At 44.3% G+C, this 17424-nt stretch overlaps 1 protein-coding gene across 3 annotated transcripts in view; it reads left to right on the top strand.

Moving 5' to 3' along the window:
• Positions 1-17424, top strand: part of mdh1b (malate dehydrogenase 1B, NAD (soluble)) — a 40147-nt gene that overhangs the window by 9759 nt on the left and 12964 nt on the right. For all 3 annotated transcript variants that reach the window (XM_080198602.1, XM_080198603.1, XM_080198604.1), the window contains exons 4-7: positions 2066-2208; positions 3874-4373; positions 12045-12186; positions 16701-16876. In XM_080198602.1, the coding sequence (XP_080054728.1) occupies positions 2066-2208; positions 3874-4373; positions 12045-12186; positions 16701-16876 (961 nt within the window). The remainder of the gene's footprint in view (positions 1-2065; positions 2209-3873; positions 4374-12044; positions 12187-16700; positions 16877-17424) is intronic.

Below are 17424 nucleotides of genomic sequence, written 5' to 3'. Positions count from 1 at the left end.
AAACTGGATAAGTGCGTTAAGTAGGAAGGAATAAAAGGATAGAGTTTGAAGTTATAGTTCGTTTATTAGTGTTACAAGTAGGCTTACATTAACACTGCAATTAAGTTACTTTGAAAATCCCCTAGTTGCCACACTCCGGCACCTGTTTGAGTACACTGAGGGAGAATTTAGCATGGCCAATGCACCCTAACCAGCACATTTTTTGAACTGTGCGAGGAAACCAGAGCACCCAGAGGAAACCCATGCAGACACAGGGAAAATGTGCAAACACCACAGGCAGTGACCCCAGCCCAGAATCGAATCTGGGTCCCTGGTGCTTGGGATTCAATGAAATAAGATGGGAAGAGGCTTGTGTGGAGCATTAACATCAGCATAGACCAATTGGGCGATGACCTAGTGGTATTATCACCAGGCTATGAATCCAGAAACCCAGCTAATGTTCTGGGGACCTGGGTTCGAACCCTGCCATGGCAAATGGTGGAATTTGAATTCAACAAAAACTGTCCAGAATTAAGAATCTACCGATTACCATGAAACCATTGTCGGAAAAACCCAACCGGGTCACTGCTGTCCTTTAGGGAAGGAAATCTGCTATGCTTACCCGGTCTAGCCTATATGTGGCTCCAGAACCACAGCAATGTGGTTGACTCTCAGCTGCCCTCTGAAATGACTGAGTGAGACACTCAGTTTCAAGGGTGACCAGGGATGGGAAATAAATGCTGGCCAACCAGCGACGCCCATAACCCACGAATGAATTTTTAAAAAATTACTTTGTCTGTGGGGTTAAAGTAGCAAGGATGCTTCTACTACAAAGTTCTTATTGTCCTGAGGCATCACTTCTTCTCGTAGTGGATTGCTTAACATTTTCTTATCACATTCGTTGGTGTGCTATTTTAACAGCATTGAACAGAAAAACATTGAAAGAAAGACTTGCATCTGTATAGTGCCTTGCACATTCTTCATGGCATCCCAAATAACTTTACAACAATTAAGTGCTTTGGAACTGTAGTGACTGTGTTATTGCAAGAAAATTAGCACCCAATTTACACAAAGGGAGGTCTCACTAGCAGTTGTGTGCTAATGATCAGATAATCTGTGTTAGTAATATTAATCATTGATCATAGAATCCTACAGTGCGTAAGGAGGTAATTCAGCCCATTGAGTCTGCACCGGCCACAGTCCCACCCATAATCCCCCATATTTACCCTAGCCAGTCTCCCTGACACCTAGAGGCAATTTAACATAGCCAATCCACCTAACCCAAACATCTTTGGACTGTGGGAGGAAACTGAAGCATCGGAGGAAACCCATGCAGATACGACATAGACAGGTTCCTAGCGCTGTGAGGCAGCAGCCCTAACCACTGTGCCACCGATCACCATTGGTCAGGACACAGAGATAATTCCGTTGCATGTCTGTAAGATAGAATCATAGAGTCCCTATAGTGTAGAAGGAGGCCATTCAGCCCATCAAATCTAATCACAATCCCACCCAGCACCTATCCCCGTAATCCCACATATTTACCCTGTTAATCTCCCTGATACTAAGGGGCAATTTAACATGGTCTATCAACCTAACCTGCACATCTTTGGAATGTGGATGGAAACCGGAGCACCTGAAGGAAACCCATGCAGACAAAGAGAGAATGTGCAAAATCTGCAGTCACCCGAGGCTGGAATCGATCCCTGGTCCCTGGCACTGTGAAGCAGCAATCCTAATTACTGTGCTGCCATACCACCTATAATGTCATGGGATCCTTTAAGTTCATTTGGGAAGGAAGACAGGGGCTTGATTTAGCATCTTATCAAAGTCTGGTGTCCCTGACTGGGGATGAAAGTGCTAACCACTCAGCCAAAGATGGCCCATTCCATTCCAAGCTTGTAATGGCAGTATTCATTGCCAAACGGAATTAAACCCTCAGAAATTCAGTATGCCTGAGATATTACAAAATCATTATCAATCGGAAAAAGACATTGTGAATACCTGAAAAATGGGAAATAGGCCAATAAATTATTCCTGCAGTGAAACTGGCGTAAGGCAATTGCTGTGTTTGTTTCAATGTTAGGAATATTATGGGTTTACTTACGATATGATGACTGCACTCATGCTAAAGATTGCAAGGGAGAATCTGAGGGCCATCGAAATTGAACAGGAAGAAGATATGTTCTATAAGACTCTGATTAAACCAATGCCCATCTGGATTAGTGGGTAAGTGGAAGCTATTTTGTTTTACCAACATCACTATCATTCTCTAAGGAGGCCTCGTGCCAAATGGGTAGCGCCTGTACCGCTGGGTCGAAGCTCCTTGTGTCGATTTGATTTGATCTATTATTGTCACATGTATTGGGAAAGACTGAAGAGTATTGCATCCCAATGGAAGAAGGTGGAAGAGAGTATGTCCGGGGTGCATGGGGTCCTTGGTTATACTGGCTGCTTTATCAAGGCAGCAGGAAGTGTAGCCGGAGTTAATGGATGGGAGGCTGGTTTGTGTGACGGACTGGGCTACCTTTTGTAGTTTCTTGTGGCATACCAAACTGTGATGCATCCAGAAAGGATGTTTTCTGTGGTGCATCTGTAAAAATTAGTCTGAGTCGTAGATGACATGCCGGATTTCCTTATCCTTCTGAGAAAGTAGGAGCATTGGTGGGCTTTCTTAACTATCACATCAGCGTGGAGGAGTCAGGACAGGTTGTTGAGGCACTACCCATTTGTCATGAGGCTGCCTTATAAACCAGTTTTCTCCATTTTCTCATGTAATCCTTTAACAATCTTAAAATGACAGGAACAATGTTCTGAAGTTTGTGGGTTATTGATGTTTAAGATCAAATTCACTGCACGGAACAGCAAAGCTTATATAACACCAGTGAGTACATTTCTGAGCTGCCACTTTCGTTCTAGAATCTTGACGATATTGTAATGCTGTTCTGGTGTTTTGGAAGCAAAGTCTACAAGTACATCATACTACCAGTACCACACACTTCTCTCATGTATGGGCTGCATTTACTTGTTCCCCCTGCCCCTGAGTTGCTCAAGAGGCCATTTTCATGTATACAGCCGAACAGGCAGTATTCCTGCCTGCGCAGGCTGTATGGTGCCACAGTGGTTAGCACTGCTGCCTCACAGCACCAGCGTTCAATTCTGGACTTGGGTCGCTGTCTGCGTGGTGTTTGAACATTGTCCCCATGTATGCATGGTTTCTCCCGGGTACTCCAATTTCCTCCCACTGTCCAAAGATATGCAGGTAAGTGGATTGGCATGCTAAATTGTACCTTAGTGTCAAGGGGACTAAATAGGGTAAATGCATGGGGTTTTGGGGATAGAGGTTGGGTGGGATTGTAGTCGGTGCAGACCCCATGGGCCGAATGGCCTCTTTCTGCACTGAAGGATCCTATGATTTTATCTCTGCCTGAATCTCTTTATCTGCTTATAATGTGTAGCATCTCTAACCTTTTCACATACTAATGGAAGGTCATTAATTTTAAATTTATTTATTAGTGTCACAAGTAGGCTTACATTAACACTGCATTGACATTATTGTGAAAATCCCCTAGTTGCCACACAGTGTACCCGAATAGATGGCTGGAGTGTGACCACTCAGGGTATTTCACAGTAACTTCATTGCAGTGTTCATGTAAGCCTACTTGTGACTAATAAATAAACTTAAAAAAAACTTTACTCTGCCTTCTCAACCTTTGCTCTGACCTGCGATGTGATGATCTTCAGGTTATATCACCACCAGTCGGCCCTCCCTCTCAAAAGGGAGAGCAGCCTATGGTCATCTGGGACTAGAGCGACTTTACCTTTATGAGTGTGCACAATTGCATGTTTGTTTGATTGAATGGTGGAACTTGCTTGATTTGCTTCTTATTTTAGAGCATCAAGCCGTGTCTGTATGAACCTCATCCCTACCTTGGTAAACGGAGAACTATTTGGTCAAGATAGAGCTATCAGTTTACACCTGTTGGACATCAACACCCCCTTAGCTATATTGGAAGACTTACAATTGGATGTTGAAGATATGGCATACCCTCAGCTGCTGCAAGTAACTGTGCAGAATAACCTCAGGAGGGCCTTCATGGACGCTGAGGTCATCATTGTCCTGGACGATTTCACCCCAGAGGAGGATCGATCGATTGAAGATTGCTATGAAGAAATAGCTAGTTTCTACCAAGAACTTGCCATGAGGATTGACACCTTTGCAAAGCCCAGTGCCCGTGTGATTGTGGCTGGTGATCACATCTTGAACTTGAAAACATACTTCCTCTTGAATGATGCGTATTCCATCGATCATTGTAATTTTGTAGCCGTATCGACTCAGTTAGAAGTAGAAGCCAAAGCACTGCTGGCTAAGAAGTTGAGCGTGAAAACAGAAGGTGAGCACTTTTTACTCTCTCTTTCCAAAGTCTCTCCTCTCCCTCATGCAGATGCTGGACTCTACAGAACTATATCCATGGCTAGCAACATAGGTGACAGGACAGTGGCACAGTGGTTTTATCAGCTGCCTCACAATGCTGTGGACCCAGGTTTGATTCCGGCCTCGGGTGACTGTCTATGCAGAGTCTGCATGTTCACACCGTGTCTGTGTGGGTTTCCTCTGGGTGCTCCGGCTTCCTCCCACACTCCAAGGATGTGCAGATTTGATGGATTGACCATGCTAAATTGACCCTTAGTGTCAGAGAGATTAGCAGGATGGGGTTACAGGGACAGCGCTTGGGTGGGATTGTTGTCAGTGCAGACTCAAATGGCCGAATGGCCTGTTTCTGCACTGTAGGGATTCTATGAATACGTCACTTCGTTAGTCAATGTTGAAAACTTCTGCAATATTAATTGGGCATCCATGACTCTGGAACTTATGAAAGATCAAGTCAGCCTACCCATGGGATATTAGCCACATTTTTCAAACATATTCCTCTATATAACGGATTTGGGACCTTTATAAATGTGTACAAGCTGCCAGAGGCAGTAAAAGAGGTGGAACAATTTTGCCTTTTAAAAAGCATTTAGACAGTTACATGGGTAAGATGGGTATTGAAGAATCTGGGCCAAATGCAGGAAATTGGGACTAGCTTAGTGGTAAAAACTGGGCTGCTTGGACAATTTGGGCTGAAGGGGCTGTTTCCATGATGCAAGCTTCTATGACACTGACTTTATAACGGATTGTCTCTTCCAGTACACCAGTGAACCACAATAATAGATGGAATTTAATGCCCTTTGTCGAGGTGAGTTTGGAATAGGGGGTGCGTTTAATCAGGCGAGTGGGTGCTTGGCTGATTAAATGATTAAATCAGTGCCTGATTAAGGGGCACAGTAACAGAGGAAGGAGAGGGTGCTAGGGGACCTGCTAAGAGCCACCCTGCCCTGTCCTTGCTGCCAAATACCTACTCCCTGGCCGTTATGAGTGGGTGACCAGGGCTTCTCCATTATTTCCCTTCCACCCACTCACCTCTGACTTGAGCCCACCACATTGACCCGGGAGTAGTCATGGTGGGTCTGATTTTGGTCTTAACTCCACTTTTGTGCTCTTCCCACATAACCCTTGGCTCCCTTGTTGATTAAAAACCTATCCAATTCAGCATGAATATATTCAATGACCCAGCCCCTAATGACCCTCTTCTCTCTGTGGAAGAAAATGCCAAAGATTAATAGTCCTTTGAGAAGAAATTTCTTCTCATCTTTGTCTTAAACGGGCAGTGCAGATACCTGACACAAATAGCTTGGACCCTTTTGGCAAATTGAGATTCTGTAACCAATAAAATCTTCCAAATTTGTAAAATTCCCAATAGACAGTTTGACAACTTTCTGTTATGTGTTATAGAAAATACTCCTAAACCTTTGTTCTCTATTCCACAGCGCAAGTATAATTCCCTAATATGCTTTACACAACTATTTACTTAACTTCATAGAACAAATCCCAATCTCTGATTATCCTGGAATAACATTCTCCCAACCTGTCCTACATCATTGTGGGTGGCACAGTGGTTAGCACTTCTGCCTCACAGTGCCAGGGACCCTCGTTCAATTCCAGCCTGGGGTCCATGTAGAATCTGCACATTCTCCCTGTGTCCATGGGGGTTTTCTCTGGGTGCTTCAGTTTCCTCCCACACTCCAAAGATGTGCAGTTTAGGTTGATTGGCCATGCTAAATTGCCCTTTAGTGTCCCAAGATTAGGGGGATTAGCGGAGTAAATATTTATGCTAAACCTGGGTAATTTTCGATGCGGACACGATGGGCCTGCTTCTGCACTGTTGTGCTTCTACGATTGTCCCATCCATTTACCATCCTGTGTAAAACATACTCAAAATCCTGATATTAGGTGTTACATTGTAATCCACTAAACCATACTCTCAAATATTTATTCTCGTGTGCAGAACACATTCCCAACTCAAGTTACAGTCTTTGAATGTTGCAATGTTAAAATGGGGATTTCTTTTAAAGGAAGGTCACGCAAGGCAGACATTGAAGCCAGGTATTCAAGCCAGACAATCAAGTTTGTTGAATATCACACCAACTTGTGTTTGTATCTTGCCGTTCACATAATATAATATCCCAAAGGCCAACATCCAACATTCACAGGTCACAGTCTCTTTCAAACTAATACAAAAGGGGCCTGTTTTCTCATGCCCATGAGTCAGAATGGCCTCTCTTCAGCTTGTAACCAGCAGGAGACATGTTTCCTTGAAGCCCGCTCAAAGGAAGGAGCAGCATAATCTGTTATCTTAACCCCTGAATGGAGTTGTAGATCACAACCACCTTCCTGTCTAGGAATGGAGAGATTAACAAACAGAAGCAAATTACTGCTGAAATTAAGAAAAAATTGTAAGTACTTAACAGATCGGACAGAGAAACAGAGTTAACATTTTAAATTCATTTTAATTTAGATTAATTTTAGATGTGGTGGCACAGTGGCATAATGGTTAGCATTGCTGCCTTGAAGCGCCAGGGACCCACGTTCGATTCCCGGCTAGGGTCCCTGTTTGTGTGGAGTTTGTACATTCTCCTTGTGTCTGCATTTCTGTTTCCTCCGGGTTCCCAGTTTCCTCCCACAGTCCATAAGACATGCTGGCTAGGTACATTGGCCTTGCTAAATTCTCCCTCAGTGTACCTGAATAGGCGCTAGCGTGTGGCGACTAGAGAATTTTCACTGTAACTTCACTGCAGTGTTAATGTAAACCTACTTGTGAGCCTAGTAAATAAACTTAAACTTAATAACCCTCCATCACAATATGAAAAGGTTAGAGTTGCTACACATTATAACTAGGTAATGAGGTTCAGACAGTGGTAGAATCGTAGAATCCTACATTGCAGAAGGAGGCCATTTGGCCTCTGCACCAACCACAATCCCACCCAGGCCCTGTCCCCATAACACCATGCATTTACCCTAACTGGTCCTGTTGATACTAAGAAGCAATTTACCATGGCCAATTACCTAACCTACCCATCTTTGGACACTGAGGGACAGTTTAGCATGGCCAGTCCACTTAACCTGCAAATCTTTGGACTGTGGGAGGAAACTGGAGCACCCAGGGGAAACCCACGCAGACATGGGGAGAACATGCAAACTCCACGCAGACAGTGACCCAAGCTGGGAATCGAACCTGGGTACCTGTGCGGCAGCTGTGCTAATCATGGTGCCACCGTGCCAGGCCAAGTTAGTGGGGAGGAGGTGCAGTATGTGATAAGGTGGAAGTAAAGAGTGACTAAATGATAAAAGGAATGTTGGCATAAGGTACATGGTGTGGTAATATGATGATTAAAAGAACAAATCATGATCCAGAGGAGCTGAAATAGCCACAGCAGAACTGTGCCTACTGTCCAATAAAATGGGGACTGTGGTTACGATGTGAAATTTCTGAACTCAGTGTTGGGTCCAGAGGGTTGTAACGTGCTCAGTCAAGGCACCATTCCTTGAGTCTGTGAGTTTCATTGAAACAGCCTGGGAAGCCAAGGACAGAAAGGGCAGTGTGGGAGTTGGATGGAAAATTAAAATTGCAGGCCAGCTAAAGTTCAGCATTATACTTCCAGGCTGAATGGAGATGTTCACAAAGTGACCCAATCTACTTTTGTAAAGGAGGCTGCATCTTGAGCAGAGTGTACACTTGAACGAAAATGCTGTTTACCCTATAAAGAGTGTATGGGGGCTGTGGATGGTATGAAGCAAGGAGATTCAGGAACATGTTTTAGGAAGGGGGGTGATGGAAAGGTGAGCCAGGCTGTGATGGAGGGAACAATCCCTTGGGAATACAGAAGGGAAAAAGTGAGGAGAGGATGTAGTCAGTAGTTGCATCGTGGTACAGATGATGGAAATGACAGAATTATCTGTAAATGTTAGGGTGGAAGGGAGGGAAAGGAGTGAGAGCAAACACGTGGGAAATAGGACAAACACAGATAAAGGTTCTGCCAATTGTAATACCTTCAATCAGGGGGCCATTGACGCTGGCCTATTGGAATATGTACTCCCTGATTAAGGAGTCATTTGATGGGCCAATCAGGGAATCTCTTCCTGGTATTTAACCGGGAGTGTCAGTTCCTCTAGCACTCCCAAAGGTAGATAGTGGACTGCTAGCATTCTGTGTACCACTGCTCGAATTGTAAATAAAGGGATTTTAGTGAAGGGATTTCTGCCTCCAAAGACTTATTACACCAACCACAGTGGAGGGGAATTCTCAGTTGAGAAAAGGGGCTGGAAGCACTGATGTGATGATGATTGGGCTGGAAATGTGATGGATAAAAGCAAAATATTGCAGATGCTGGCAATCTGACATAAAAACAGAAAATGCTGGAAAGACTCAGCAGGCCTGGCAGCATCTGCGGAGGGAGGAACAGAATTAACATTTCGAGTAAATATAACTCTTCCTTTGGGTCTGAAGAAGAATCATACAGATTTGAAACATCTGTTTCTCTCTCCCCAGATGCTGCCAGACCTACTGAATCTTTCCAGCATTTTCTGTTGTTATTACAAATGTGATGGAGATGGAGAAACTGGGAGGCACGGGTGGCACCGGTGGTATAGTGGTCAGCATTGCTGCCTCACAGCACCATGGACCCGGGTTCGATTCCCAGTTTGGGTCACTGTCTGGGTGGAGTCTGCACATTCTCCCAGTATCTGCATGGGTTTCTTCTGGGTGCTCCAGTTCCTCCAAAGATGTATGGGTTAGGTGGATTGGCTATGCTAAATTGCCTCTTAGTGTCAGGGGACTAGCTAGGATAAATGCATGGGGTTATGGGGATTGGGCTTGGGTGGGATTGTGGTCAGTGCAGATTCAATGGGCTGAATGGTTTTCCTTCTGCACTGTAGGATTCTATGATTAGATAACAGCCTTGATATCTTTTCTTTTGATTCTGATTGTACGAGATGATTTTATTAAATTTGGGGTTTTGATGCAGTCATGGTTATTGTGGAAGATGCCATTTGGTACTATGATCCATCAACACACAACAATGGATCCACTAGACCAGGGATATTCTAACTATAGTCTATGATATCTTTACATGGCAGAAACATTGCAACACACAGATAGGCTGGAATTCTACCATCTCGCCGTCCATGGGAATTGGAGTGTGCAAGGGGTGGATAATGGAAAGGTTTGTTGACCTCGGGCGGGATTTTACAGTTTCAGGATGAGCGAGGCCATAAAATCCCGTCCATCGAGTTTTAATATAAAAACTGAACTGGTTTATTCTATGTAGGGTCCATTTATGCATTTGAACAGACAAGGGGATAGCACTTGGCACAAAGTTTAAGATGGTTTTCTTTTATTGAACAAAACTTAAAAAAACAATTAATCAAACATGACAGAAGCGAGAAGAGAGCAAACTTGGAGACTGGCTTCACAGCCAAGACCTGGACAAAAGCGTGTACTGAGATGAGCAAAACCCGAGAACTGAACTGAACGTGTACTGAAATGAAAATATATTTCAATCTTTATCTCATTAGCGGAAGTGTTTTTCACATACTGCCTCTGTCTGCAAAAGCAATCCTTGCAACTACAGTTATGAAAAGCTTGTTTTGTTGCATTGTGTACCCTTTAGGAATGCAGTCAATTTCTGGCTAACTCAGCATGCCTTCTGAGTTTTAAAATGTCGTCAATTTAGCAGTGTTAGTTAACCCCTACAATCTAGCATTTAAATGTAATTTGCATAGGCAGAACTATCTTAAAATGAAGTCTTTGTATAGACTGAAGCAAACAGGGCTAAACATACATAGATCTCTCATTCTAGTTTGATTTGCATACATAAAATACACAAATGGCCATAAGGTGGTGCTATTGCACAGCCCATGGGTCATTTGAAACTTGCAAGATCAGTTTTATATCTAACTTATTTCTTTCAGGTTTTTTGGTTGAAATTTCAGGGGAATGGCAGTTTGGAAAGGGCTGGAAGTTTGGAAAGTGCTGCTCTTAATGTTGTTGTCTCGGTGGCGAATAAGTCTTAAATTGGATTAAAAAAAAGTCTTATCTTTATGTTTAACAATGTCCCTTTCATGATTTCCCAAAGCATTTTACAATCATTTATTAATGTGTTGTCGCTGTTGTAATGTAGAAACCACAGTGGCCAGTTGGCACACAGCAAGCTCCCACAAACCGCACTGAAGTAAATGGCCATTTTAGTGATGTTCATTGGCTGATAAATATTGGTCAGGCCACTGAGGGGAATTCATCTGCTCTCCTCCAGATAGACCCTCGGAATCTTTCACACCAACTGAGTGTGCAGACGAGGCTACGGTTTAATATCTCACCCAAAATCCCTCACCCCTGACATTGCAGGGATCCCTCAGTATTGCACCAGTGTGTCAGACTGGATTGTGCGTTCAAATGGATTGTGTGAGACATGAACCAACAATCTTTGCACTCAGAGGTGAAAGTGGAATCAACAGAGCCACAACAGGAAATGCTGAGGAACCTAACAGACCTGATAGCATCTATGGACAGAGAATAGGTCATCCACTCTCGAAACATTGGCTCTGTTCTCTCTCCACAGATGTTGTCAGACCTGCTGAGTTTTTCCAGCATTTTCTGTTTCAGATTCCAGTATCCGCAGTATTTTGCCTTTATCAACTCAACCATCTTTGACAATGTTACTAATCATGGTTCTAACACAAGCAAATTACCAGGAACACTCATTTTCCAGCGCTGATTTGCCCCATGATTTGCCAAAACAGGAGCAATGCAACTGGAGCGTGCTTCACCCGCCTGCCTGTTCTTTCAGTCTGCCCACATTCCCCCAGTTTGCTGGAGCCACAATCCGGTCTTGATCATATTTTCTGCATGTCCCTGCTCTCAGGAAAATGAGCTGAGAAGTCAAGAATGGCCCCACCTGCTCACTAAAGCAGATCTGTTAGCCCAAGCTCCAAAAACACCATGCAGAGAAAAACCTGCAAATCCTGCAGCAGAGCTGAAGAGGTAGATACCAGGCCCTTTACCCTGATCCTTATGCTGACGACATGGAGGGCACCCTACGGAGTTCAAGACCTTGACAATTCCTTGTTGCCTGTGGCCCAAAGGGCTACATGAAATGCTTCAAAGTGGTCTACTAAAGCAGAGACGCCAATGAACCAAAATATCAGCCAAATTTGGGCAGCACATTGGCACAGTGGCTAGCACTGCTACCTCACAATGCCAGGGACCCGGGTTCGATTCCCTGCTTGGGTCACTAACTGTGTGGAGTTTGCATGTTCTCCCCATGTCTGCGTGGGTTTCCTCTGGTTTCCTTCCACACTGCGAAGATGTGTGGGTTAGGTGGATTGACCATGCTAAATTGCCTGAGTGTCAGGGCACTAGCAGGATAAATGCATGAGGTTATGGGGATAGGGCCTGGGTGGGATTCTCGTCGGTGTATGCTCGATGGACCTTCTGCACTGTAAGGATTCTATGATTCTATGAAATAAACCGTCAGGAAATTCCTTGTTCTCTGTGCATTACAAAGATCGGGCTGTTGCTTCTGAATTTCACCTCTGTTGTCACTACATTTATTTTGATGTGTTACTTATCCACAGATGGCTTGTTGGTTATTATAAGTGCTGTCCCTTTTCTACACTCTCCCTGCAGATGTAAGAGATGTGATTCTGTGGGGAAATCTCGGCAGAAGTGTTTATATTGATCTGCATCTCGCACGTGTCAGTCGTTATGAGAGCGCCATCTGGGGACCACCCGATTTCTCGCGCCCTGTCTATGAGGTGCTGCAGGATAGGTAAGGGAAAGACCTTGTGCCAGAGGGAGAGTCTGGACGTTGTGCTGCACTGAAGCTTTTCCTGCTGCTCTAATTCAGCAGCTCTGACGCTTAGAATTATACAATTAGACTTGTGTCATTGGGAATGAAGTGTTGCTGTAAAGAATACATTGGAAGTGATGTATTTATACCTTAATCAACACTCCCATTTTCTCAGAGAGTAGGTGGAACAGAGCTATTAAGTTACAGGAGGTATGGGCTGGGGTAAGGGACTTTGCATTGGAACATAGCTGGTGGGGTGACCCAGGAACATCACAGCATCCCTATAGTGTAGAAGAGGCTATTTGGTCCATCAAGTCTACACTGATCCTCTGACAGAGTATCTTACCCAGGCCCTCTCCCTCCCCCCCATCCTCATAACCCCACACATTTACCATGACTAATCCCATCTAACCTACACATCTTGTGACGCTAAAGGGCAATTTAGCGTAGCCAGACCACCTATTCCACACATCTTTGGACTGCGGAAGAAACTGGAGCACCCAGAGGAAACCCATGTAGACATGGGGAGGAAGGTGAGGAATTTATGATCTTGCTTGTCCTGAAATCGTAAGATCCTGCCTGAGGTCCATGGACCTTTCCCTTGTCTGTCCCTCGCCCGCTCTGATTCCCATGATGGGCGGAGCGGTAAAATTCTGGCTGGGAAGAACGTGCAAACTCTGCACAGTCACCCAAGCCAGGGATCAAAGCCAGGAATTGAATCCCGGTCCCTAGTGCTGTGAGGCAGCAGTGCTAACCACTGTGCCTCCGTGCCGGTCATATTATTACTTTCACAGGTCATGGGAACCTCACTATTCTGCTTTCCCCATTTACAACTCCTCTGGACCCATCATTTGTCCCTACTCTGACTTCCATTCTCCTTGCATCATCATTTCCAAACCCTTTCCATTACTCGTGCTCGCCACCCTATCTCCAATCTGCTCCGTGGCTCTTTACCTACTCCCTGTTTTCTCTGATTGTATACTTGTCTCACTCAAGGTGTTCATCTCTATTATCTCCCAGTTCAGATGTACGGTTACCAACCTGAAGGGATTTTAGTCTCTTGAAGGGTACGGGAAGTGAATTTTGGTGCATGCTGAGGATGAAAGCATTGCAAACCCAACAGGAACTGCTGATTTTCCCATTGAACTGTTGGGTTTCAAGATATGTGAGAAACAGAAGAATTAGGGGCTGGACTAGGCCATTCAGCCATTCCAACCTACTCTGCCATTCAGTAAGATCATGGCTGACCTGATTGTGACTTCAACTCCTTTTTCCTACTTTCCCCAAAACCCTTGATTAACTTGTAGATCAAAAGCCCGCCTAACTCAGTGTCGAATACAAATGCTGTCTGGGATGTGCAGATGTCCGCGTGGGTTTCCTCTGGGTGCTCCAGTTTCCTCCCACAGTCTGAAAAAAAGATGTGCTGGTTAGATGCATCAGCCATGCTAAATTCTCTCTCAGTGTACCCGAACAGGCACCAAAATGTGGCGACTAGGGGATTCCCGCATTGCAGTGTTAATGTAAGCGTACTTGTGACACTAATCAATAAACTTAAAATAAACTTAGAATCCAATGATCTCAGGGACAAGTGGGTAGATGATTATAATATGCAAAATAGCAATTGACTGAAGTTTGAACCCTGCTTTCTGGCTTTAATAATGCCAATGCAGAGGTTTCCCAAACTGTCTGAAACTCACCAAGGTTATCAAGGCAAGAATGCAGCAAGATTGATATAGACTAGGAAATTTACAGGCAGTAAAGCTTTTAAATAAAGAGCTGTGACTGTTGCTTCTTCGCCCAAGTAAAGGGCTTTTTCTCATAGAACGGGCTTCAATAGTGTGCTTTCACTGCTTTGGAGGTGATTTCCAACACATTGGAGGTCATTTCTGCTGCATTTTGGCCCATGTAAGTTTGGGAAAACACTATTTGCACATTTCCAAACTGCACATCTGACCCATGTGTGACTGCCCCAAACTTTTTTTTGCTCAGATAGTTCACAGTGCAGTTTGAAAGCTGAAATCAAGGGTGGGAAGAGTGCATATTCAGAGACATATTAGTTAGAAGACCTGTTTAAAGGTCCACTAAACCACATCTCTCACCCCCCCCCGCCCCCAGCTCAAGTCCCCTCACTTCACCCTTGGCATCTCCATGCTGCTCAGGATCCCCAAAGCCACTTCCATACTCCTTCAGATCCCTATACTTCCCCATGTCTCAGACATGCCCATTCAGAATTTCCATGCTAACTCTATTTTCCCTCAGATTTCCTTGACCCTCATGCACCCTCTGTATCACTCACCCAATATCCACTGTGCACAGTTCTTAGGAGCCATGTGATAACAATGGGAATTATTTCAAATGAGGATGATAAAAATTAAACCTGTTACAATGCAATAACATTCTTATTCAAATGTTTGTCATTGATACTGCAAAAAATTGTTACCCATCAAAACAAAGTTGTGTAAACAAACAAGTGTAAACTTGTGGAGTTTGCACATTCTCCCTGTAACTGTGTGGGTTTCCTCTGGTGTGCTGCGGTTTCCTCCCACAGTCCGAGGGTATGCAGGTTAGGTTGATTGGCCATGCCAGATTGCCCCTTAGTGTCTGAGACGTCAATGTTAGATGGATTAGAACATAAGAACATAAGAAATAGGAGCAGGAGTAGGCCATCCAGCCCTTCGAGCCTGCCCCGCCATTCAATAAGATCATGGCTGATCTGTCGTGTCTCAGTTCCACATTCCCACCCTCTCCCCATAACCCTTAATCCCCGCGCTAATCAAAAACCCATCAACCCATGTCTTAAAAATATTTAGCAAGGCAGCCTCCACCACCTCAACGGGCAGAGAATTAATAGGGTAAATATGTGGGATTTCGGGGCTAGGACCAATGCGGGTTTGTTGTTGATGCCGACTCGATGGGCCAAATGGCCTCCTTCTGCGCCGTACAGTTTCTGTGATTTCTATGAACCATGTGTTCTGAAACCATATCAATGGTAGAGGGTGTTGCTACAACCTCATAAAACTGTTATTCATTACCCTCAACAGGCATGTCAATAGAACTGAGTAGTACATTTTCTTGGAACTCATCCAAGCATTCATAATGGTCACAGCTATCAAAACAAACCATCATCATTACAAGACCCTGAAATTGAAAGAACAGATTGTGCCCTCTCCCTTTCAAAGCAGATTGCTTATCAACAAATAGAGGGGAGCAGGTTTTTAGATGTTTTTTTACCTTGCAAAAATGGATATTTGTTTCAGAATCAGAGCTGTTTATAAATTTATATTGTGGAATTGTACTCAACCACAATCTGTAACCTCATGGTTCAGCCACTCTACTATAACCACCAAACCAGGAGAATCAACCCTGTCAACCTGATGAAGCTACAACATTGGACTAATGACATGCCAAACAGCACAAGCAGTAAGTTTATAGACAGAACCAAGTGATTCCACAACCAACAGTTCAGACCTAAGCTCTTCAGATATTTTCAGTCCACAAACCCAGACATGGTTTCTGAAGCGATCTGCAGCTCTACGTCTCACTTTCCGTCCTCCATGTATTCTAAATCCACCCACTTTACAAGCAGCAAGGATCTTCAGCGGGCACACCCCGAGTTTAGAAATCACCTCTAACGTCACTGTTCCTTTTTCCACCAAGAAAGGCCCACCCCCACCCCAAAAGTTCTCAGACCAGTTTTAGGATGAGGAGCTTAAATGGAGAGACCGGAGAATCTCAGAATCAAAGGATCCCTGCAGTGCAGAAGGAGGCCATTTGGCCCATTGTGTCTGCATCGACCCTCCAACAGAGCATCTTACCCAAGCCCTATCCCTGTAATCCCACATATTTAGTCCCCCAATTCCCCAAACTTACATGTCTTAGGGCACAAAGGGACAATTTAGCAGGGCAAATCAGCGTAACCTGCACATTTTTTGGACTGTGAGAGGAAACTGGAGCACCCAGAGGAAACCCACGCAAACACGGGAGAATGTTCAAACTCCACAGAGACACCCAAGCCAGAAATTGAGTCCGGGTCCTTGCTGCTGTGAGGCAGCAGTGCTAACCACTGTGCCACTGTGCTGTGAGATTGTTCTCCAATTCGATCAGAGAAGGTTATGGGGAGATTTAATCAAGGTGTTCAAATTAATAAAGAGTTTTGACGAAGTAGTTAGGGAGACATTGCTTTTGCTGGCAGGTGGGTGGATAACTAGAGCACACAGGTTTAAACTAATTGCCAAAAGAGGACAATGTGTTTGCTGGGATCTGGATCGCTGAATGATTGTGATTTGATAACCTCTCACTGTCTCTGTCTGGTATCTGTCATACCTCCCCATATAAACCACTTGGGGCCATTTGTCATATTAAACTCACTATATAATTGCAAGTTATTACCTGTGACACATCCAGCATCACTCACTATGAATAATTATCAATAAGCAACATGGGTTTGGTACTGAGCATCATTAAATATTTTTGCTTTGATCTCTTGTTCACAGAAATTGGGTAGAGGAAGAGTTCCTGGAAGAAGTATATTCCCACCGACCAAAGATCCGAGCCGCATTGGGACAGGAGCTGGGTTTCTCCCTTGCTGCTGCGATAGAGAACGTCTTACGTTGGTGGTACTTCGACTCACCCCCGGGGGAGATTGTATCTCTTGGAGTCATCAGTCGAGGTGAGCCATTTGCTCTTTTGGAAATCTCGGAGGGGAGGGCTTGTCAACAACACAGTGCTCCTGACTGTATAACCGGAAATGCTCATCAACTCCACTCTCCTGCCTTATCCTGTTATCATAAGACCAGAATTTGTAGAGCAGAATTAGGCCATTTGGCCCATTGAGTCTGCTGTGCTATTCAGTCACGGCTGATAGCTTTCTCAACTCCATTCTCCCACCTTTGCCCTATAACCTTTGATCTCCTTATTAATCAAGAACCTATCTATCTCTATCTTAAATACACTCAATGACCTGGCCTTCACAGCCCACTGTGGCAATGAATTCACCACCCTCTGGCTTCCTATCCAAAGAAAACAACGTGTTGGGATGGGCAGAGGAGAGAGCTGCAATCTCCTGGAAGCTATTCAGCGGTGAAATCCACCCAACCTTTCCCAAGCAGCTCTAGCGCTATTAACATAAGAATTGAGAGCAGGAAGGTGTCAATATTTTGTATGATTTGGATTCCACTTCCTTTACGTGTGCAGCATTGTTATTAGCTGAGACTAACT

Source organism: Carcharhinus amblyrhynchos, chromosome 11 (genome assembly GCF_965287045.1).
Source record: "Carcharhinus amblyrhynchos chromosome 11, sCarAmb.v2.hapA, whole genome shotgun sequence".
In the NCBI taxonomy this organism is placed as follows: domain Eukaryota; kingdom Metazoa; phylum Chordata; class Chondrichthyes; order Carcharhiniformes; family Carcharhinidae; genus Carcharhinus; species Carcharhinus amblyrhynchos.
Note: the sequence above shows the minus strand (reverse complement) of the source record. Positions and strands in the feature narration are given on the sequence as shown.